General features: G+C 51.6%; 1 protein-coding gene across 1 annotated transcript in view; it reads right to left on the reverse strand.

Annotated features, from left to right (window-relative positions):
• GFRA2 (GDNF family receptor alpha 2) overlaps positions 1-20,966 on the reverse strand; it is a 40,438-nt gene extending 19,472 nt beyond the window's left edge. The window contains exons 1-4 of the mRNA XM_081334203.1: positions 20,863-20,966; positions 16,324-16,638; positions 14,900-14,983; positions 8,234-8,585 (exon numbers count right to left, since the gene is read on the reverse strand). Coding sequence (XP_081190329.1) covers positions 8,234-8,585; positions 14,900-14,983; positions 16,324-16,638; positions 20,863-20,896 — 785 coding nt within the window. The 5' untranslated portion in view covers positions 20,897-20,966. The remainder of the gene's footprint in view (positions 1-8,233; positions 8,586-14,899; positions 14,984-16,323; positions 16,639-20,862) is intronic.
• Between the last annotated feature and the right edge of the window lie 3,148 nt (positions 20,967-24,114).

The following is a 24,114-nucleotide window of genomic DNA, read 5'->3' on the forward strand; positions in this document are numbered from 1 at the left end:
TGCAAATGGGAGTAGATAAATAGGTACCAGTTTGGTAGGAAGGTAACAGCACTCCATGGTGTCATGCTGGCCACTTCCTAACAATCACGACAATTACCACCATTAGCTCCCTGCACAGTCCAGCTCACCAAGAGAACCCACAAATGCACAATACATGAAAACAGACAACTGAGGTTGCCTGCTTTCTGCCAGGCAACGTTTGTACCTCCCTTAGAGGCATCTAAATGAATTGATCTTCCACCAAAATTCTGGGGGTGGGAATGAAATCTGCTTCTGGAATGCCATGAAGGCCACCTCTAATTGGCATTGGGAGACCTCAGAAGGCATTTTCTGGGTTAAAAGAGAGCCCAGTTTGTGTGAGGTAGCAGCATAGGAACTGTAACAACATGTACCCAAAGAGGTATGAGCCTAAATTTTTATAAAAAAAACATGTGTCAAGTCCTGACTTTGGAGAACTCTAGATAAATGCTATGTTGAATTGTTTGTTTGCCCTCGTGCCTGAGTTCCAAAACAGAGTATTTTGCCAAGTTTCCTACAGGAAGATGGATTAAATTATAAATGATTATTTGCTTAAACCACAGACCATCACAAACTAAAGGATATATGGAATAAATCAACAAGATTCCACATGGAATGAGGAATCCTGTTACGAATTATATAATCTGATGCAGGACACCTATCCATTTAATTTATCTGACAGGCAGGTAAATACGAGCAATGATGTGGGGGGAGTTCCCAGTTGCAAGGACCTCCAAAATGACCAGCCCCATGGCCCTGCCCTCCAAGGCCTTTTCATCCTGTCCAAGCCATGTGTTGCTTTTCCACTGGGCCCCACAAATGCAAACCTTTGGCTGCCAGGCGCATCACTCTCTGCGACTCTCTGAGTTGTGAAGGGGGCAGAGGGGTAAAGCAAAAGGGGAGCCTTAAAGGTGCTCCAGAACACGGAGGAGGTTGGGCTGCATTCATTTCACAAACTAATCTGAAAAACACATGAATAAAAACAGATCAAGGGAACTCCCTCATGAAGGACACCAAAAGTAAATAGGCACATTTTCCTCTTTGGCCTTTGAGGATTTAAACCACCTACTTTGCCTCAGACTCTAAGCTGCTCTGTTCATCGTGCAAGGAGCACAATTTTGCAAAGCTTCGTCTGCAGGAAGATACATGTGGAAACACAAACACACACACTAAAATCACCCCACATTTGGCTAGGATGGGGATGCAATGCTGCCTGGATTGCAGAATCTAAGTAGGGAATGGAGGGAGACTCCATCAGCTCTTGCAATCAAGGGAGGAGAAGTCATCCTTGCTCAGAAGGGCAACTGTGGAAGTCTGAGAAACCAAGTCACAGGATGTATGGGGGGATTCAGCGCAGATGAAGTATTATTCTATGCATGCTCTAGGGATTGAAAATGGGCAAACTGTTCAAAGAATAAAGGATCTGGAAGGAAAACTTCACCAGGGCTAGTTGGAGGCCTTAAGGCAGGTTTAGCCTGATTTCATTGCAGCCTCAGACTCTTTTGGCTCAAAGGTCCTTTGGGGCACCAGGGACCGGTTCCACGGAAAGGTTTTTCCACAGACCGGAGAGGAGTGGTTTAGTATGCTCCTGCACCCCACGGATGGGGCTTTGCTTGTTTGTGCAGACCGGTTGTTGGCATGCTGTGGCCCGCTACCGGCCCACAGACTGCAGGTCGGGGACCCCTGCTTTGGGGGTCTCATCCAAGCTAGAGCAGAGGATCATCTGGATTCTCCAACCAAGAAGATTTGATCATCTCAAAAAGCAGCCAGATTCACTAGCTGACAGTTGGTAGGAAAGAGTTTCCTGACCTCTTTCTTTCAATCCTCAGTGACAGTAACTGGGACTGGAATTTCCACTGCTACGAAATGCAGTCAAAAAGGCTGACTTCACGTGACCAGGCCACTTAGCCATGATTGTTCCAGCAGTCCCTGGTCATTAAGTGGATCACTGTGGGTTGTTCAGTGAGGATCTCATCTGACCGCAATGTCTGTCTTCCTGCTTACTTCCCCACTGACTTTGTTTGTGGGAAGTTGGCAGGGAAAGTCACAAATCGCAACTGGTGACTGCGAAACGCTGCGATGGTCAGAAATCCAGACTGTTTTCAGACACAAATCACAATTGTGTGATTGTGGGGCTCTAGGATGGCCAAAACCTTGAGACCAGTTGTAAGTACCACTTGTTTAGTGCTGTTGTAAGTTCAAACGGTCACTGAATAAGTGGTCATTAACCAAGAATCTCCCCTGCTGTCTTTGCCAGATCCAATACCTGTGCCTTTCATTTTTCCTGCCCAGGCCTTACATTTCTCCCTCCTACAATATTTGCGTGCGCTGCTCAAGTCTTAGTTCTTTTTTAATAATCTCGCTTTCATCTAGAGAGGTCAGCTTTGTTTCATTTGCAAGCCCAACAAACACCCCTTTAATCCTCTCTTCAAAGCCCAGGCACACGTGTTGATCCTCAGGGCCCAGGGCTGGGGCCCTTAATCAGCACTCTGGGAGAGCAGCCTTTCAGCCAGACCATCTGGCTCCTAGATGGGTCTCGGCCAAAGGCCTGGGACGAAGGGTGCCTCGGCAAAAAGGCCAGCCAAAGGGCTCGGGGGTGGAGGGCAAGGGGCCACTGGGTGGGGGAGGGCCAGCTGGGGAGGAACACTAGTAGTAAATGGGCGGAGGCGAGAGGCGGTTTTGCCGAAAGCCCAGTCACTCTGCCCATCACATTTCCCTGATCTTCTCAGACACTAACTTTACCAAAGGAAGAGACCAGCTTAGTTGTCGGACACTCAACCCCAGGTGGAGTCATCCAGAGCTGGAAGGCAGGGTTAGGTGTCAGTAAATCCTTAATCCTGCCAAAAGGCAGCAAAATTCCTGAAACACCCCCCCCCCCAAAAAAGCACTTGCACACCAAAAATCACAGAAGGGTTTCCCTCTTTTGGATCTAGTCTTTGGAGTTATTTTCTGGAAGTGGGGTCCTCTCTCCGGGTGACCTGAGCAGCCAGACCAGGCCAAGGAGGGGCCGTTTCACTTCTGGCTTAAGAGTTTGGCTGTCTGACCTCCAACTGTTCCTTCAGGGCAACGGAAGAGCAATATAACTGTCCCAATGGGGGGATTTGATAGAAGTCCCACTGGGTGGCAAAACGGAGCTGAGCTGGACCAGGAATCCCAGGCCAGGGTGAAGAAGGCATCCTGGATGATAGCAAGGATCCATGCAAGATCCCATCTTGAATATTAATACAATACACAAGATTGGGATTAGCATTTACGTCCCTGTTTCCTCATTCAGAGGCCTTCACATTCCACCCTCCCTAAAAAATCAGGCAACTGAGCTGACTCCAAGACAACTCACTGCGGCCAAATCGCCTTGAGACAATTCAATGCTGTATTAATCGTTTCATTCAATTACCTTTATTATTGGTGACCATGTTTTCATTGAAATTATTGTAACTCTTGTATTTCTGGATTGACTTTATCTTATGTTTATTGGCCACGGTTCCAACAAAATTAATGTAACTTTTATATTGGTTGAATTGTCCCACTGCAAGTTGGCCCATTCCTGCCAACCGGGGGGGGGGGGAGCTGGTCCCCAGAACAAGCAGCCCCTCTTGATCCTTTCCCTGCCATCAATCTGAGCACCTGTTAGGAGCATGATCCCTTTTCCCATTTTTCTCCCAATCCGGCTGTGCCCATCAGCAGCCTTGGGACTCCACTGGTGCCTCTGGACCCTGCAGAGGCAGAATCCTTGCCATCCTTGGCATACATAGTCCAGGAGGTGAGCCAAGGGAAGCCCTCCTGTCCATTGAGGCAGCAAATGGCCGATCCCTGAAAAAATGCAGAATGTGAGAAGGGCTTCCAAGGTGGCCCCAGGGATCTACTGATGCAAGCTGAAAAATGCAGCTGCTGAAACCAGCTCCTTTCAGTCTCTTCCTCCATTTTCCCTTTGGTGGAGGTTTTGCAAAAGCTTTTATATTCTGGAGCTAAAATCTCTTCCTTGCTTCCATCATACACCTCAGATATAGACACCGGCAAGATATGTAAACCGTAGGAACTGATAGCTGGGTAAGGAAACCATGGAGGGGCACTGGCTGCTCCGCTCACTTTGGTCTCTGGACTCGAACTCGCGGTAGGCCAGGCACTTTTCCATTCATGGGCAGGGACCTCTAGGCCAAGCAAGGCTCTCCCAGAAGACAGGTGGGGCCTTTTGTGTTGACCCAAAACAGACCAGGAGAGCTGCGCATTTGCACAGTTCTGTGCCAAACCCCCACTGAACTCTAGCGTGTTGCTTGCTCCAGTCTCAACAGTCGACTGGTGTGGGCTGCGAAAAGCTGGGCCAGGTGCCAAGAGGCAGGTCTGTGAAAGGAACCGCACTGGGTCAGGCCCCGAGAAATGACCCACTCGCACCTTGTTGGGATAGTGGGGGAAAGCAAGCGTGGTTGCAGCCTCAGGACTGTTTTACAACTGGTGTGAAGCCTGCTCATCCACGCTCTTTAGAACTTTTCCACTGTGTGTAATACACCATCTTCTCCAATAGCGCCATCCTCGCACCTCTGCCTGCCAAACAACTGCCTGGGAGCTAAACTCAGACATACCAGGTCTGCAGCCAGCTAGATTCACCAAAGTCATTGTCAGGATGCTTCACCCCCATGGCATCAGGTTGGGCTAGACCTGGGAGTCTGAGGGACAAAGTCTCAGCCTCCAGAGCTTTCCTGCAGCACCCGCAGCTTCATCCCTTTCCTTCCCTCTGCTCTGCCAAGCACTGCTTGTCTGAGTGCCAACTACAGCAAGACTGCCTTCTCCTGACCAGTAACTTGCCCCATAGGCAAAAAACAGATATGGCCCTGTTGGAGGGCTTGGGTGGGATGATGTCAGCCACACGAAGCATCTGTCGTAGCCCTGGGCATTTGCATGCTTGAAGGCAGCAGGGCAGCATGGACCCTTCCAGATGTTCTGCATGTGAAGGCAGCAATATTTTCTCCTCACTCCAGGCTAAGGGAAGCAGCAGGGAAAGGCAGCTGCCTGGAAGTGGCTGAGTTCCCTCCCCTGCTCTCCCCTCGGATTGTCAGCTCCTTCCTTGGGGAGCTTCCTACACCCACAGAGAATACTCCTCCCTCCCTCCCTCCCTCCCCAAAGGGAGGATGCAATCTAGCGGAGGCCAGCGGAGTTGTCAGAACCTGCTGTTAAATTGCAGCACACATCAGACAAGCCCTCTCTGAAGAAACTGGCGGCAGGAACCCTCTCCAAGAGGCAGTCCGGCCAGCAGGTGTTGCTTGCAGGTGGAGCAGGGCAGGTCCAGGCCCAGCTATGGCAACAGGCTGGCCTCTTAGCATGGCCTACTTTTTATCAGACATTGTCCGAATATGACCACTCAGCGGTTCACTTCTTATTTTTTTAGCTGTTAGTATTTATGGTATATTTTGATATTTTGTGATTACGAATTATCACTTGTAACCTGCTGAGAGTTGACTGATTGCTGCAGACCGTAAGTAGATAGACACAGAGTAAAGCATTTTAAATTGTTGTAATTTTTTGGGTACTGTATAAGTAATATCCAAAGCAGGGGAAGAATTAGAGAAGGAAAAAGTGTTCTCTCCCTGCTTTATCTTTATCAACCATACTCAAGAAGTTATCAAACTATCTCCCTTTATGCTTCTGAATAGAACATTGAGGGCTAAAACTTTCAAATCTATCATTATCCGAAGATAACCTCCTACTTAAAGGAAATTATGTAGAAAACTTAATTTCAGTCCTTTGATAGTGCTGATGCTTCCACGTGGCCTGACTGTAACAAGCCAGGGGCCTAAGGGCTGGGCTGAAGAACCGGTGATGGCCAGCCAGGCCTCAACCTGGCTTATCTCACAGAAGTTCTCTTCCTACTCCTGGCAATCTTGCTCCGAGAAAGGGAAATTAGCACCGCCCGATGGAGCTTGCCTGGAGGGACTTCTGTCAGGAGCTCAGCAGTAGCCACTTTAACTACCTGTAGTAAAGACTTCCTTAGATAGTCAGCCAGTTTCAGCCGGGCCTAGTGAGGCTAATTGGCCCCCACAGCCACGCTTCTCAGACCCGGCAGCCTTGGAAGCAACACACACACACAAAGAGTACAGCACAGTGGCAGTCCTGGAAGCAACTGGATGCCACTTGAAGCAGCTGACATAGAATCAAATAAAGGTTTCATCTTTATTTGACAAAACTGGCTAAGACATAATCACCTTTGCTTTAAAGATTTCTTTCGGTTTCATATATCTTAATTACTAAATCATTGGTTTTTATTTTCTTATCTAATTATGTTTTAAATTTATAACACCCAGGTAAGAAATGTATTAATACAGTAATAAAGGAGTGAACACTATATTACTATGTGATTAATTTTGCTAGTTGCTAGTATTTTAGTCTATCTATTTGTTTCACTCTTTTAAGTTTTGCTGGTCATTGACCAAATAAAATATTTTATTTTATTCTTTATGAATGTATGATTTAAGAGGATAAGAAAGCTCAACCCAGCTTGTAGTATTACCGGTTCCTGGCCTCACCAACTTTGACAATTCCTGTCTTATTGGCACTGCTGTGATTTGTTGCTTTTTTATCTTTGTTGAAATATTGTGGCTTTTAAAAAAAGATACACTGCCAGCATCCTGACAATTATTTTGATATATTTCATTTGGAAGGGATAATATGATAATTACTGCTAAAACTGGTGGTTGATTTAATTAGGTAGCCTCCCTGGACTGTATGGAATTAGCAACCAGCAAATTACCAAAACTGGACTCCATCCGCTGCCCCAGCCCTGCCCTGGCTCTCTGCAGAGCAAGTTCATTCCTTTATTGATTTAGAGGGTACCCAACCCAGACAATCAGAAAGCAAGAAACAGCAACAGCAAGATGCTGATCCAGCGAGTGAGTCATGCCTAATGAAGGAAGCCTCCTTGGGGGGCCCGTACATTGTTTCTCCCCCAAGAGGCAGACCTTCCGAGGCTTTCCAGATAACTTCAGCTCTTGGGAAAAGCCAATTCCAGAGACTGGGCTGCTGCTTACCAAGTCCCGAGAGGGGCTCCTGCTTAACTGAAGACCAGGACCATCTCCCTCCAGAGTGGCAGCTGAAGGACTTCGCCATCTCTTTGGAAGAGAGGCTGAGCCCCAGGGAGGGATATGTCCTCCTACATAAGGAGTACTGAAGGCAAAACCCAAGCAGAACTTCTGCTCCAGAGGAACTTTCCTTTTGAACCTGAGCCTTAAACCCCTGCCTATCACTCAACCATATGACAAACGCTAAACAATGCACCCAAACTCCCTGATGCCACGTAGCAACACTACAAAGTGAGAAACCCCCAAATTCCCCAGCTCTGTGGGCAGATATCAGATTTAAGCATGATCTGCACCTCCAGTTTCATCAAGCCTTGTGGAGGAGCCTAGTCCAAAATCTCCCCCACCATGTCCTACATGGGAACTGATCACTTTTGGGTCCACCCAGATGGAGAGCCACAGAATGTGGGAATTCCTAAAACGTGAAATCAGTGGACCAAATGCTCAGCCCCTTTCTGGACCACCCACTTCCCAGGCAAAATTCATCCCTCTTATCTGTCTTGGGCTCTGATTGTAATGCTGATAAGGGGAATTTGACCAGATGCAAGAAAGGCAATGTAATCTGTGGGGCAATCAAGCCATTTCCTGTGACATAAGCCTGCAATTAAGCCACTTCTTGTGACATAAGCCTGAAACATACATGCCTTTCTAACTTGGGAGTGAAGCAGTGGGATCACACATGTAAGAAAAATGCATAGATTCAGGATGACAAAGGAACATCTCGATACAGGGCAAAGTTAGTAATCAAGTCAGGCATTTCTAAAAGAGGACAGGGCACATCTGCAGAGGACTGGGCCAAGGCAACCCCAGTCTGGATGGCTCTATTCAAGCTCCTGCCTCAGAGGCAGCTGCCAGGATGGCCATCATGGGCAGGCTGGAGATCTTCCAGAACCTCCTACAACGTTCGGTTGCTCTGGATGCCAAGCTAGGGCACCACTGGCCCAATTCTGTTTCACGGAGACTCTCAGAAATGGCACAAGTTTTGAACTGTGGCCTGATCGGTACAGAATAATAAGGGGAACTGTTAATTTAAGGCAGTTTAGAAACCAAAGTTTTCACAGCAAATGCCTCAACCTGCTAAAGGTCCCTACGGAGTCAGAGGGGCGCCCTGCCTGCATTTCCCCCCCCCCCAAGAACCCAGCAGGCCTTACCGGCAGAACGGCTCCGCTCGGCACTGGCTCCGCAGAGCCAGGCAGTTAGGCTTCTCCCTGCCCTGGTAGGAGCAGTCGGGGACGATGGTCTGCCGGCGGCGTTCTGCACAGGCCCGGTCCTTGCAGGAGCAGAAAAGCAGCCGGTAGCTGTATGTGCTGGGCACCCAGTCAAAAAAATGGCGCAGGGCTTTGCGGCACCTGTGCTGGCTGCAGTGCTCGGTGGCTGAGACCTCTTTGTTGCAGGTGGAGATGTAGGCGGAGCGGAGCTTCTTGCAGTTGTCGTTCAGGTTGCAGGCCTTGGCTGCGTCCAGGCAGGGGTTGCTCCTGGAGGCGACCGCGGAGTCGGTCCCTGCTGGGGAAGGAGGAGAGTCACGGAAGGGATAAGCTGGGACAAGGACAGAGGGACAAATCTTCTCTAGCCAGTAGAAGTCTTGGGGGCGAGGAAGGCTTTGTGTCCCCCTCATGAAGGTGATCCTGCCTAGATCAGGCCACCCAAACCCCGGACTATATTACTTCCTATCAGAGACATTTCACAACAATGACAATGAATTATGGAAAAAAATTAAAAAGGTCTTGATATTTGAAAAAACATAAAGTTTTATTGGTTTGGCTGAACAGTTGAAACCAGCAGCCGGGTCTCGAGACCCAAGTACAGCGGGACGGGGTGAGCTCCTGTTCCTCCTCAAGGGAGGGGACCCCCAACACCCCCTGCCTCCCTGCTCTGACGGGTCAGGGAGACTGGGAGGACACAGGCAGTCCTCAACTTATGGCCATTTGTTCGATGACCGAAGTTACAACAGCCCTGAAAAAGGAGGAATTCTGAGAATAATGATAGAATTTGCAACATTTATACAGAACCCAAATAGACAGACAGACAAGCAGGTAATTAGATCTCACATTGTTATTAAAATATGACACAGCAATATAATTTACTACAAGTTGCAGTTGTAGTATAACATTGGTATTAAATGTTTAACAGATGGGATATAATTCTGTCAATAATTACCAAATCATATAGCAATAAATTTTGGAAATGCCATAACAAAGAAGAAGCACTGTATTATGCATGGTGGTTATTAAAAAAAACCCTCAAATAATTTGGAAATAAATACATCAAAATATTCAAAGATGTATAAAATTTGAACAGTAAGAAGCATCAGAGAAATACCAGAGAACTGGAAAAGAGCTGACGTGGGTCCCTATCTTCAAAATAGGGGGGGGGGGGGAGAGAGAAATGGATCTAGGAAACTACAGATCTCTAAGCCTGACATCAAAACCTGTGAAAATCCTGGAAAAAATAGAAAGATGATCAAACAGCAAATCTGCGAGTTCCTAGAAATGAACAAAACTATTACTAGAAGCCAACATGGGTTTGTTAAAAACAGATCCTGCCAGACAAACTTTATTGCCTTTTCTGACAAAGTGGCTAAATGCTGTGGACAAGGTCAGCTTAGTCTTCATGGAGTCATTTGACAAAGTAGACCACAACCTACTTTTAGGTAAGATAGAAAAATGTGAGACAGAACGCATCACCAACAGATGGATTCACAACTGCAGGACCTAGTAATAAAAGTACATTTACAAAAGAAATCCATCTTGATGATGTATTGCAGTGATGGCAAACCTTTTAGAGACCGAGTGCCCAAACTGCAACCCAAAACCCACTTATGTATCTTCGGGTGCCGGGTGGGCATGGACCATTGGGTGGGTGTGGCCCATTTGGTGGGTATGGCCCATTGCGTTCCAACTTTGCGAGATCTTCTTTTTCCTGCGAGAAGTTGAAATTGATTGATTGAACCTTTTTTTTTTGCACAGGAGGCCTAAAGCAAAAAGGTTTTATAAAACCCAGCTGAAGGCCTAGGACTGGGGCGACGGCACGCATGCTCACAGAGAAGGCTCTGCGTACCACCTGTGGCACACATGCCACAAGTTCGCCACCACGGATGTATTGAATAAGAGTTAATAAATGTAGCCGGAAAAGACATTTGATGTGGAGCAATGTATTCCCAGGAAGAAGGGGCTGCTTACCAGAGGCCAAAAAGACAGCGGAGCTTGGAGTGTCTGGCAGGCAGGAAGAGTGTTAAAATGAGGCTCCTCCCTAGCGTTTCTCAGAGAATATCCGTAGTTATGCAAATAATTGCTTTAATCCTGCTAGATTCTGTCTATAGATGAAGAACAATAAAGAAAATTATTCGAAGTATCTCCATGTATCTTGGGACCTGAAATTTCACAATGATTTTAAATTGGTTTAGTTTCCAAATATTGACTATAATTAACCCCAATCTGTTCAATACTGATTTAGTCCAGTCTCAAATGGTAAAGTCACTTCTGGGCACCTCCAGGATTCAGAAAACCTGCAAAGGGCCAGAGAAGGGTGACGAGAAGCATCCAAAGACTAGAGCCAAAGTGGTCCAGTTACAGAAAGAGCACCCCAACCCCAGCTCAAGAAGCAGAGACTGTGCTAGACTATAAGAAATAGAATATAATAATAGAATATGAATGAAGGCATATAGACACACAAATAGCATATGATCTTCAGTTAGATGAAGGTCATTTCCCAGTGAATGTTTCTTTATTTTTAAGTATTTTCCCCTCATTAAACTGCAGGCATAGCCTGAGACCTGACAGTCTTCAAAACTTTGATGGAGTGGTTGCAGCAGAGCTTGTAAGACCTGAAGTTGGGATTTCAAAAGACAAAAACAGGTTCAAAATTATTTGGATGTTAAGAAGAGGACTGAATAAACAAAATGAAGTATAATAGAAATAAAGTGTAATAGATTAAGAAAAATGCAAAGATTTTTACTTTAGAAAGAACAAATTAGGGACACAATGGATTTGGTCATAATATTTCTGAACTAGGTTATAGATCAAAAATAACTGTGGGTCAGCAGTGAGATTGTGTTACTAAAATAGTATCACCAACAGAAATATAGTTTCCAAATCATAGGAATTACAAAATCATTCCACTTTTTTCTGCATTATTCAAACCCCATTGAGTACTGTGTTCATTTCTAAACAAAACACTCCCAAAGGGATTTAGATGAACTGGAACAAATTCAGAAAAGGAAGAAGGATGACTAGAATTGAAGACCGATGAGGAGAGAGCAAAGGACTTGGAAGCATTCTTCAAAGACCCCCAAAGAGGTCAGATAGAAGTCCGAGGCCTGACCAGACTGGTTCAGAGAGCCGGGCACGGGATAAGCTGCAGGAAGGAAGGCCCCACCCAGATGACCTCTTTCCACACAGCAAGATCAGAGGAAGGGCCAAGCAGAGGGACCCCGAGAGGCTGCAGGCCCTCACCTTGCACTGTGTCCTGGCACAGAAGTCGGTCCACCACCCCCTGAGGATGGTCTAATTTGGATTCCTGCACTGAAACCTCCTTGGCCTCAGTGGCTCCTTCCAATCCTGGGATTCTATTAACTTGTCCTGAACTTTTCTACACTGCTCTTTGTTAATGTTTGGATCATGCAAACTTCTAACATCCTTTTGTGGAGTTGATTGTAATCTTGTGCAATTCCCACCTCTTCAGAATCCCAAGACTCTCCCAGGACGAATATCACCTAATCTGCACCCAGTTAGCATTATCCTTAAAATAAAAAAATCTAAAGAAAAATTCCAGATATATTCCCGAGAAGAAGGAAACCCATCACATTAACAAATGTAGATAAACTTTTTAAAAAAGGACCAAGAAACCCATCATCCTCCAACCTCCCAAGAAAGCCCCTGTGGTGTGCAATGTCCCTCTTCCCAACCGGCCCTGGAGTCCCTTGCTTCCCATTGATGGGTGAGCGATCCTGATGCCACATAAAGAACAGATCACTCCTTTCTTTGCCATCTGCCTTGCCTGGGCTGAGATCAATGCATGCTTTTCTTCCCCTTTCCAGCAGCCCAGCGGTCAGCCATGCCTCCAAAGGGTCTCTTTAGTTTCTCTTTCAAATATCTGAGAAAATACAAGCAGATTCCCGAACCTGCCCTGGAGTCAGACTTAACCCTCTGACAACTGCGGGAGGAGATGGGACTTTCTGAAATGTAAATAACTGGCTTTCCACATCTCTGGATCCAACCTGGCCAATCTATTACATCCCAGTGCAGCTGGAAAAGTGACACTCCCCATTAGCATCTAGCATTGTTTCCTCCCACATTCTCAGTCCTCCCTTCCTGAAAACATGTTCTTGTTAAGCCCAGAATCCAACAGCTAAATGCTTCTCAGTGTGGCACCGATCCTATTTTCCACCAGCTAAATAGCTTAAGGATGGTGATTTAATTCAAAGTGGAAAAAGAAATCTATTGTCAACTGGAACCTAAGCTAGCATTCCTTGGAGCAGACTTCTGCAGATCTATCTTCTAACGCCAAGCCAGATGTCCTGTCCATAGAATTGCCACCCAGAGACTCCCACAGATGCTCCCAGGGCCACCAGCCCCACAGAGGCGGCTGTCCACCAGCAGCAGTTCCAGCCTGAAGCACCATCAAACGTTTCAAAACTAGAGAATTATACTAAAATTATGCCAAGGGTTACATAAATTAAAAAAAACAGTGTCATGCCAATGAAAAATAAAACTGCAACCCAAAGATGGAAAAGTGCCTATTAAACGTCCAACCGCCAGCTTCTAAAGCCTTTCCAAAACACAGGTTTACATGCAAGTAGCAGCAGTTTGCCAGCCAAAAGCTCTCCCTGCAATGGGCCCCCAGTCACAGCAGGGCAGAGCCGACCCAGAACCAGCCCCCCCCCTCTATTCTGCTTTGGGAGCCCTTTGGATCAGATGGAGCCACACTGTGAACTGCCTTCACCTTGGGGCACAGTGGGCCAAGGGCCACAGGGGGCTTCAGAAATGCCAGCCCCAGAACCACAGACTGAGCCCTGTGCTTTGGCAGCCACCACACAAGGTGCACCAAGGCTGCCACGGGGGAAGGGAGGCAGTAGAGGGGGTGGGGCAAAACAGCAACTGGCAGACATGGCTTCTGTTATCCTCTGAAGATGAATTTCCACCCTCCCAATGCAAGAGCTTGGCAGGCTGCAAAGAGAGTTGTCAGGCCCAGTCCAACAATGACTAAGAACAGCGCAGTCGGAGTTCAGTTCTCTATCTACTTACACCAAATGGACAGAATCTTGCCAGGTCAAACCTTTATTAGTCTCACCCCAATAGACACACCTGGGAGATTCTAGGGAGTGGCTGTCCAAAATCTCTTCCTCTGTCTCCAATCTGGCTCTGGGCTGTGACGCCTCCTGTCTCACACCACCCCGCCACCTCCTTGGCACGTGCTCCCTGCTTCCTGGGAAACTGCGCTTCATTGCAGCCCTTCACACCACCTCCTCCTCCGCAGGCAGCATTCCTCGCAAGAGGAGAGCAAGGGTGGTCTGCAAGACTGGTTGTGTGGAAGGAGTCTCGCCCCACCAAGGAGCTACACTGGGGCTGTTTCTATTACATGGAGCAGGAGGAACAAGCTCTCCCTTGATGACAACTGCCCGTTAACTGCCACTCCATGTGCCTGGAGTTGTAAACCTCACAACCATGAACCTGGGCCAGCTGGGAAATCTGTTACAAACTCTGTCCCTCTCTGCCTGAATGCTTTCCCATGTGCCACTTTGATCTGCAACTCTTATAAGCCAAAGCTGCTGAGATTTGTGGGAGAAACTTGTCTCTGTACTGCAAGTGTGTGGAACAACCATACCTGGATAACTTGAGAATCTCCATAGACATTTAGCTATGCATTTTGGGATGAACCCCTTCGAATGGTGAGAGAACATGAACGGATGTCCAGAAAACACTGCAGACTACAGGAACCGTTTGTGCTTCAGTTTGAGATTCAGACAGCACAGACTCATTCCCAACAGCCTCCACCTGTCTTCAACCGTGAAGGGACACAGGGCAGAAAACATCCTGCAGCCAAGAAGGCTCCACACACATTTGCACCGCTCAGTTGACCTTGAGGACACAGGTAAACCTCCAAATGGCTTCAGTGACTAAAGGAATGCAAATGACCATCTGTCTGCAAGCAATATAAATTCTTCCACATATCCACCATCTAGTCAGAGCTGAAGAAGCTTCTTGGATGAGAAGCAAAATGGCTTCGAAGAAAACAAGAAAGTCCAACTGCCCCCTGAAAAAGCACCTTTGGGACACATCTTTACCTCTTCCAAGCTGGGGGCATCACCCCCTCCATCAAAGAGACCAGCTGCTTTCACAACCCAGAAGGGCTCCAGATCCAGTAAACGAGTGGCCAAGTTGACAGCACAGAGTTTCCTCAGGAGTCACTAGCTCAAACTCATCCCAGATCACTCCACCACATTGTAACCCGGGAACCTCAGCCTGCTCTGCCCAATCAGCGTCCGTAACAGAGTAAATCTGAGCAACTTTATCCACCAGATCACTTGAATCATCTTCCCTAGTGAATATTGGGGGGGGGCTCCCTATCTAACAGAGACCAGGTCTTCTTAACAGGGCTGCTGCACAGCTATCAGCAGATGCAATAAAAGCAGAGGGGTGTCTTGAGACAGCCACTTGCGGCCACAAGCTTCCCTTTGAATGAAGCCTACTGTTGCAGAATGAGGACAAACAGAGGACAAAGGGGCAGCTAACTTTTTAGGGTATTGCAGTCGTGTGAATTGGGGGGGGGGGGAACAGGTGGATGAGGAAGTAGCTGCTTCCATTCTTTTTTCAAAGTACCTGAGACAATTGAAGCAAGTCTGAAGGCATCAGAGAGAGGAGAGCTGATGGACTCGTAGGGCGAAGCTTCATAAAACTCTTCTCCTGGAGACAGAGAAGGGAAAAATTAACACCTGCACCAAGTCGTGCCTGGAATAACTGCAAGAGGTAGGAGGTTAGTGGGCAGGGTAGAGATGGGCTCCTCTTAAGTGGGGAGCTGGAGAAGCCTAGAGAAGCCTGGGGTGCCCTACTCCTTGACTTGCACTGTCCACTGAGGCCAGCCTGGGGGGCTGTTTCTATGGCTCCAGGAGCTTTAGGAGCCGTGGGGCCTTGCCTGGATAACCACCCGGGCCTCTGCATTCTCAAAACCTGCATTTCCCTACCAGAAAGAAGCCCCTACCTAGGACAGTCCCTTCAGACCTTTGGGAGTACAACCCCCATCATCCCCAGCAACTGTGGTCAGTGGAAAACATACAGCTGTCCTTGGGGACTGCTCTCACTGAAGTGGGGCAGCAGATCAAGCTGGGGGAGGCCAACACACTTTCTGCCCAGGGCTGCTGGCTGCTCCTGCCAGGAATTTTTTTTTCTACCCAAAAAGGGGGGGTGTTTTCCATCCTGCAGCCCCCCTGGCTGAGCTTGTCATTGCTACAGCAGCAGAGGAAGAGAGGGACCATCTCGGCCTCCCCGGCCAAGCGCTGGGCACCAGGACCAAAGACCAAAGAGACATGGGATGCCTTCCCATCAGCTGCAGGGGGGGGGGGGAGCTTCGACTTTCCTGACCATCAGAGGGAGATCTGGCTCCATGAGGAAGGATGGGGGGGGGAGCTTGAAGAGGAAACCTCTCTGGGGACACGTGAAAAAGGAGAAGTAACCTGGGGGCCAACCCCTCAGCATCCCAAGGGGGTAGGTGGGTCAGACCTTCCCCTTCACCGTGCCAGATCAGCCTTGCAAGGGTCCATGCCAGGGTCTTCTAGGAGCAGCTGCTGTCCCAACCGTGGCAGTGAGGCTTTTTGGGATAAAATAAAAATAGGAGCAGCTTCCACCAGCCAGGGTCGGGGGCCTACCCCAGTGCCAAAGAGCATCCGGGGCAAGCCATTCCATCTTCTTAGCAATGGCTTTGCCAAGCCAACTAATACTGGGGTGGGGAGGGGGCAGGAATCTTGACAGGCTGAAAGCTTCCATCAAGCACCAGACAGGAAGGTGCCTGGGCAACACCTAGGCAGGGGGGCCCAGAGGGCATGGCAGGCAGGAGAAGCAGCAGAAGCAGCATCCGTTCAGGATGTCTTTAGGATATGGCAATTCCACAACTGCAGAGCCGTCGCAGGGTGCATCCTGTATCTCACAACTGGGGCAAAGCCCCTGGTCCCGTATGAGGGTCTGCGTAGCTCACATGTCATGTTTCCCCCTGCCGCCCAGCTCCCAGGACCCCCCAGCTCTGGGCTCACCCCCGGCCAGGCCCAGGTGGAGGCTCCAGTAGGTCTGCAGACAGGACAGCTCCTTCTTCATTCTGCGCCTGCAGCGGCAGCCATGCAGAGCACTTCCCTGCAGCACCTCCAGTGCCGCCCGACACTCCTTGTTGCCCAGCAGGGTGTTGTGGTCTCGGCCAGCCAGGCACTGCCGCAAAATGCGGTAACTCGAGCTGCAGCCAGCCTCAGCAGCACAAAGCTCGCTGGCGTGGGCACAGTCCACAGGGCTCTGCCAACCGTGCCCAGCCAGGGCGGCTGGCGAGGAAAGCTCAGCCCAGACCTGGAGCACTCTGCCTGGAGAGAGAGAAGAACCACCATGTCAGGATCAGGGCAGATCCTCAGGGCAGCCGGTGCCATCTCCCCCCCCCCACCCCTGCATGTGGTCTCCTCCAGCATCCAACACCTTCCAGGACTTCCTCTCTGACCCCGTCCACAAAGCGGCAGGGAGGAGCCAGATCAGGACTCCTGCAGGCACCTCACCAGCCTTCCACCAAGTTCACCTCAACCGCCCTCCCTTTGGCCCAGAGGCTCCTGGAGAAGCTAAGGGGCCCCCGGATGCTTTCAAGCCCATCCTCAGCCCTGGAAAACAGCTTTGGCAGTCTTCCCAGGCTGGGGCTACCGCAGAGTGGGCACCCTCTCAAGGGAATTCAAATAGCCAAAGAGAGGGAGGCTGATGTGGAAAGGAAAGCAGACTACTTGCAATGAAGCGGGGGGGGGGGACAAGGGGGCTGCTTTGGGCTATAGGCGCCCTCAACTGCCTTGGCAGACACAGCAGCAGCAGTTCCCCCCACCCCTCCAACTGGCTCAAGACTCTTCTTCTAGGTCACTGAAGGAGGTTCCCCTCCCCCCAAACAGAACCCTGTTAATCTGCAGAATGGGCGGAAACCAGAAGGGTCAGGAGATCAAACCTGGATCACACCCTTCCCTGTCTTAGAGATGGAGAAAGTAGGCTAGCTGACCCGACACCCCCCCCCAGCCCCAGACCCCTGGAAGTGGCTTGCATGACAGCAAGAGGGGATCCAGGAGGGGAAGGCAGAAGGGAGGTGGGTGGGGTTCCTTCTCTGGGACTCCTCTGGCCTTAGTCCCAACTATCCCCCCTGCGCAGCTGAGTTCCTCTGAGGAGGGAAGGGGGGCCTTCCCAGCAGGCCTCCAGACACTCTGCGGCCACCAGAATCAACCTTCCTCACGAGTAAGACGAGCAAGATGCAGGAAGCAACTGCCTCTAGAGCAAGAGTAGCTGGGGAGCTGTGAGCAAAGTCTGCAAAAGAAAGAAGTGAGGCCCCGTCCCATCTACGCCTGGTGCCACGCACACTGTCGCAAGGCCAGGCCCCTTCAGCCCTGAAATGGCCCCACTGAGTTGCGACAGGCAGAGGCTTAAGCAGGTGGCCCTCCTCTTCTCCAGCCCCTGCCCCCTCTGCCCAAGCAACCCTTTTGCAGGCTGCAAGGAACAAGAGCACCCCCCCATTTCTGGGTCGCTCTGCTGGGGCTCTAAGAAAACCGGCCCCACCTCACCTCGATCTTTCTGGGCCAGGCTAGCCCAAAGCCGTGGCCTCCTCCTCCTCGGGAACATCTGCTCTGTGTCAGGACAGGCCTCGCTGGGAACGAGGGAGTTTCCACTCAGCTGAGGCTGCAGGAGGCCACACCCTTCCCGAACCTCAGAATGGGGCAGAGGTTCATCGGGATCAATTGCCGGCACTAGGAAGGTCAGGGGCCACTCAAGTATTTCCCCTTCCTTCTGCCTGCTGAAAAGCAAGCCTTGCACAGCCACACATCTGGATCTCCTGCTGCACAAAGTCAGGCTGCCTGGCAGCTGAAGATGGGCCAGTGTCAACACAAAAGGCCTTTCCAAGGGACACTTCTGCCCGCTGGCCATCAAAAACCATAGTGGTAATTGATAGCACTGTTGCAGGGAAGGTTTCCTGGCTTCTGGGCGGTTTGCAGCCCCCTCCCCAAGTGGCACTAGACAGATACGCATTTAGTTGCCTCCAGCAGCTGCAAGAGCAGCAGCCGAAAAATGTGGTCAGGAAACAGCTCCCTCTTGGCAGCCTTGAAAACGGCCTGCCAACCAGGCAGCCCCCCCCCAGGTGGTGGGAGAGAGGGCTTCCAGCCAGGCTGTCCCAGCAGGCTGGCAACAAAGGGGACACTGGGGTGGCCTAGAGGTGCAGCTTCCTCTGCCAGTGACATCCGGGTCAGGTTGAATTCTCTGGCCAAGCCCTCAATAATAATTTTGAAATTATTAATTTCAAAAATCAATGTGACCGCCTATCCTAAGAAGCAGGACTGTGGACAGCTCACAACAGCAATGAGAACCCCAGAACCCCGCATCTCCGCTGCCTCCTCTGATGCTGAAGCCCCAGATCTGGTCTTCTGCAAATGATGATTCCCAAAGCTGCACACAAAGCAACTCTGACTGGAGGGTAAAGCCTGGAGGCAGCCAGGTCGGCCCGGAAGCCCACACCCAAGGGCAAAGCTGAGAGGGGGGCCACAAGGGAGACAAGGCAGCAACCGAGGCAAGGGACCTCTTGATGCCGGCCAGCGGAGCAAGAGGCAGCCAAGCCAGGGGTGCTAAAGGACCCTTCCTGGGGACAGGGTCTTCCCAGCGCCAGGAGTGCGAGAGCCAACCCAGCGCAGGACTTCAAGCACTTGATGGGCCTCGGGCTGCGGCAGGTGCCGCTAAGAGAGCTCTGTGCTGATGCCTGCCTGAAAGCATAGATCCCCCCGACATCATTACCCACAAGCACAGGTTGGGTGGTCCGTCCCAATCCTTGCCCGGAGCCAATAACCATCAACTGCTCTATACCGCAAACGGAAAGCCCACCACTGATATTTTCCTGATGTACAGCAGAGACCTCATGCCCATAGGTTAAATCCCATGTTTTTCTCTCCTGGAACATATTTGGAAAATTCTCTCATCTTCTGCAGGACAAGTTTTCAGATGCTTGAAGAGAGGTACCCCATCTTCGCTCTTCCAGACTAAACACTTCCAGGGACGCCAATTGATACTCCTCAGTTTTTCCTTCTAAGCCTTTATCATCTTGGTTTTTCTTCGTCAGACACACTCCAGCCTCTCAATGTCTCTTTTAAAATAAGGGGCCCAGAACTGGATGCAGCAGCCCAGGATACATCAACCAGGGGAAAATAAGAGAGGAACAGCCAACTGCAGAAGGAGCATTGCCCAGTAGCAATTTCAAATCCCTTCTTGAACTAGAGCAGTGCAAAAAGTATGGACAGCAGAACACAGGAGCCAAATCCTACCAGGAAGGCTGTTTCTGCCCTCCTGCTACAGCTCCATGGCCTGAGAGGCTACTTGTAGCTGTGACCCAGCTTTGAGGTCCAAGGGTAAGCACTAAGCCATTTAATGTCCTTATAACAGTTGTGGGTTTTCTACACAAAAGGACCCCACATTTCCAGACTATAACCCTCCTGCTTCATGGTGGCTAAAGGACACTTGTCATTCTGTTGTCAATTGTACACCTAAGAGTTAGACACAAAGTCCTGGTCCCACCGCAAGTCCTGTTAATGCTGCAGCATTCCCAGCTGAGAGGCCGCCAAAGCCAGGGGCTGCTCCGACGTGGCCCCCAGCAAAAGCTTCTTGCCCGGCAGAGAACCTGCCCAGCCCTGCAACTGCAGGGAAGCCAATCTGCTGGTGCAGACAGGGGGCAGCTAAGGTGCAGGGTGGCTCCCTTCTGGGATGCCTGTCTGGTGCCCATCTGGTCCCCAAGCAGAGAAGCCTCGCGGATTAGACGGGACCACAAACTTCCATTTCTGAAATTCCACAGTCAGGTTCTGCACTGGGCCCTCCACCGCCACCTCCCAGTCAGGGGAAGGGGCGGAGCAACTGGGAATGGCAGGCCTCGGCTGCCCTGGAGGAGCTCAGGAGCATCTCACCCTTTCCCTGCTGAGCCCAAGTCGGGAACCCGGATTCCCATCCCGCCGCGGCCATCGGCCGACCGAGTTGCTGCATCAGGACACCCACCCAGCTCTCCGAGGGAGCAGCTGCCTTGGGCCGCCTCCCGTCCCCAGGGAGGTCGAGCCGAGCCGAGCGGCGGTCAGCGAAGTCGCCTCGTCTTCCTCCGGGATTTAGCCTCCGGTCGCCCGGGGATCCAGCCCGCAACCCCTTCCAAGACTCACCAGACGGGTCCTGCTGGCGCTGAAGGCCACAACTGGAGCTCCCAATTCTCCCTCCGAGCTGGGGGAACTAAACGTTGCGCTCTTACGGGCGCCGACGACCGATTCCCCCCACCCCCATCTCTCCCCGTCTTCCTTTCTTGCCTTCCCGGGATGGGGGGAGCGAAAGATGCGGGGAGGCTCGGCCCGCGCCCCGCCTCGTCCTCCACACCCCTCCGCCGCAGGACGAGCCTCCCTCGGGGCTCCTCGGCCCCGCCGCAAAGCCGCCAGCTGCTCCGTCCCCCCTCCGCAGCTCCCACCAAAGTTTCGGGTGGGCGCTCCACTCCGCCCGCGCCCGGCCTGCCCACTGCAGAGTCCCCCCCCCGGCCTCTCGGGACTGCGGCCGCTCACCCAGGGCCAGGAGGAGGCGGAGGGCGCGGGCCATGGCGGGCGGCTCCCTCGGCAGGGCGCGGGGCGTCGGAAGAGCCTCGGTCTCCCTCAGTCGCGGCGAGGCGGAAGCGGCGCCCTCTCGGGCTGCCCGGGCTGCATCGCAGCGGCCGCGAGGGCGGATCGACGGCGCGGCGGGTTACGCGAAAAGGCACCCGACGGCCGTTCCGGAAAGCGGCGAGAAAGCCGGGACGCGCCGCCTGCAACCCCACGGCTGCAGCTGCGGGTCTCGGCGCTCGGCCCCTCCGCACGGGCGGGCGGGGCGGCCCTTTTGTGGCGGGGGGCGGCCCTCCTCGAGGGAGGAGCGAGGCCGGAGGGTGGTCCGCGCCGTCAAAGGGCGCCCGGTCCCTGCGCCCTCTACCGCCGCAGCCTTCGCTTCGAGGGCGGCGGGCGAGGCAAGCAAGAGCCTCCGCTGCCGTCCAGCTCTGGCGCCGTGGGGCTGCGCGCCCGGCCGGCTGTGCCGTCTCCTGCTGATCTGTCTCCCGGCTCGCCAGACGTCGCGGGCGGGAGGGGGGCTGTGTTGGGCCTGGCCGCCCGCCCCCCCCGGACCGAGTGGGCTGCATGGACGCCCCCCGCCAGTTGGGCCGCTTTGAATGGGCGCCTGGGCGCCCTGAGGGTCGCGCGAGTCCCCCGTGAAGCGCCTTACGGAACCAGCACGGCCGCCCCCGGGCAAGGGCGGAGTGGCCGTGGCGAGGCGGAAGACGAGCAGGGGCGCGGAGCGTCTTGGTTCCTCGCCGGCCTTCTCCTCCTCCCCGCTCGCTCAATGGCTGGACAGGGGCAGCTCTTGCCCGTCCCTCCCCCCGCGCGCGCCGCCTGCCCTTCTGCCTCTCCAAAGGGCTGGCAAGCTATCGGAAGCTCTCTGGAGCGCCGCACCGGCTGGGCCTCGCCAGCCTCCTCGCTACCGGGTCTGGCCTGGCCTCTGCGGGCTGAGTCCGGAGTGGTTTTGAATCCTAGGGCTGGGAGGGAGGTCAGAAGTCCTCTAGTCCAGCCCCCTGGTCAAGCAGGAGACCCTAGATCATTCCTGACAAATTTTATTTTATTTTTATTTTATTTTATTGGATTTATATACCGCCCTTTCCCGAAGGACTCAGGGCGGTTTACAGGGTACTTAAAACAGTGATACAAAAATTAAAAACAATTAAATTTAATCCCTGAGAATAAAACCCCAATTAAAAACTAAAAACTCTCAGCCTGGGCCGGAGAGCTCAAAGAGCCAGGTCTTCAGGTCCCGGCAAAATGAACGAAGGTCAGGGGCAGTCCTAAGCTCCACGGGCAGCTGGTTCCAGAGGGCAGGCGCACCCACAGAGAAGGCCCTCCCCCTGGGTGTTACCCGCCAGCAATCTTTAACCGGCGGCACCCTGAGAAGGCCCTCCTTGTGAGAGCGCACTGGACGAAGGGACCTTGATGCAGGAAGCAGGTGTTCCCTTAGATATCCCGGACCCAAGCCATTAAGGGCTTTATAGGTCATCACCAGCACCTTAAATCTCACCCAGAGGGCAACCAGAAGCCAATGCAGATCGCGGAGTAGAGGTGTTACATGGGAGTGTTGGGAAACCCCCATCACAACTCACGCGGCCGCATTCTGCACCAGCTGAAGCCTCCGAGTGGTCCTCAAGGACAGCCCCATCTAGAGAGCGTTGCAGTAGTCTAAACGGGAGGTCACGAGCGCATGAGTGATTGTGCGTAGAGCATCTCGTTCCAGGTAGGGTTGCAACTGGTGCACCAGGCGAACCTGGGCAAAAGCCCCCCTGGTCACAGCTCCTATGTGATCTTCAAAATTGAGCCGTGAATCCAGGAGGACGCCCAAGTTGCGAGCCCTATCAACTGGGGGTAACACCTCACCCCCCATCGTTAAAGATGGAATAGTCTGGTTAACCCAAGATGCCGATATGCACAGCCACTCAGTCTTGGCAGGATTGAGACGAAGCCTGTTTCTCCCCATCCAGACCTGGACCGCCTCCATGCAACGGGACATCACGGCGAGGGCATCGCTGGGTTGGTTCGGGGTGGAGAAAAAAAGTTGGGCATCATCAGCGTACTGATGATACCCCACCCCGAAACCATGAATGATCTCACCCAGCGGCTTCATGTAGATGTTGAACAGGAGGGGCGAGAGAACCGACCCCTGAGGAACTCCACAAACAAGAGGCCTCAGGGTGGATCTCTGCCCTCCCGTCAACACCGACTGCGAGTGGCCCAGGAGATAGGAGGAGAACCACCGTAAAACAGTGCCTCCCACTCCCAACCCCCTGAGACGCCGCAGTAGGATACCATGGTCGATGGTATCAAAAGCCGCTGAGAGATCTAATAGGACTAGGACAGAGGAACAACCACTGTCCCGAGCCCACCAGAGATCATTCACCAGTGCGACCAATGCCGTCTCCATGGCTGCCTTATCACTTCTTAAAAACCTCTAGTGATGGAACACCCACAACCTCTGGAGGGAAACCATTCACTGGTTAACTGCTCCCTCGTTTGAACTTTTGCTCTTTTGAACCTCTGTTATCTAGTAAGTGTCCCTCTTGCTCTGTCCAAAACAGCTGGTGACAGGTGGACTCCTCACTTTTTCCACCCCCTCATCCTGTCCACCCTGCCAGAAGAGCAATCAAATCTTCATGTGAGTGAACTTCTGGATGGACTCACTTTGACACAGAGCTCCCATTCTCTCTGGAAAATTAAATGCTCCAGGCAGTTGCCAGGCTGAAATGTCTGGGTGTGCCCACTTTATCTGAAAGCAGCACATGGACAATGGGCCAGAAACCATGCTAGAGCTGAGAAGGTGGAAAATTCCCTCAACACCCAGCCAGGCATGGCACTGGCTTGGGAGAAGAGGGAGGCCTCATCCCGAAGACCCATTTGTCAAGTGAGACACCTTCAAGATACAGCCTCGGGGGCAGATGTGAGGAGAAGATCCTTCCACCCCACCAAGGTTTCCTTGGTCAGGTGTTTCTGGTATCTTAGTGTGGCTTGGTAGCACCCATTCTCTCTAGGTTGTCAGCAGCTGGGCATATCTTATGATATTTTGCATTTTGTCCTCTACTGCCTGCTCCTTCCAGACTGGCAAGATGTGTCAAATTGTGTCAAATTGCTGACAGCCAGGAAACAGAAGCAGGGCAGATGAAGGGGAGTCTGGGAGAAAAGCAGCACTTGCTGTCCGGTCATGAAAGTGTTCTAGGAGGCACATTTGTCTGCAGTCAAGCTCAGTGGCGTAGCGTG

This window comes from Vipera berus (assembly GCF_964194415.1).
Source record: "Vipera berus genome assembly, chromosome: 8".
Classification (NCBI taxonomy): Eukaryota; Metazoa; Chordata; class Lepidosauria; order Squamata; family Viperidae; genus Vipera; species Vipera berus.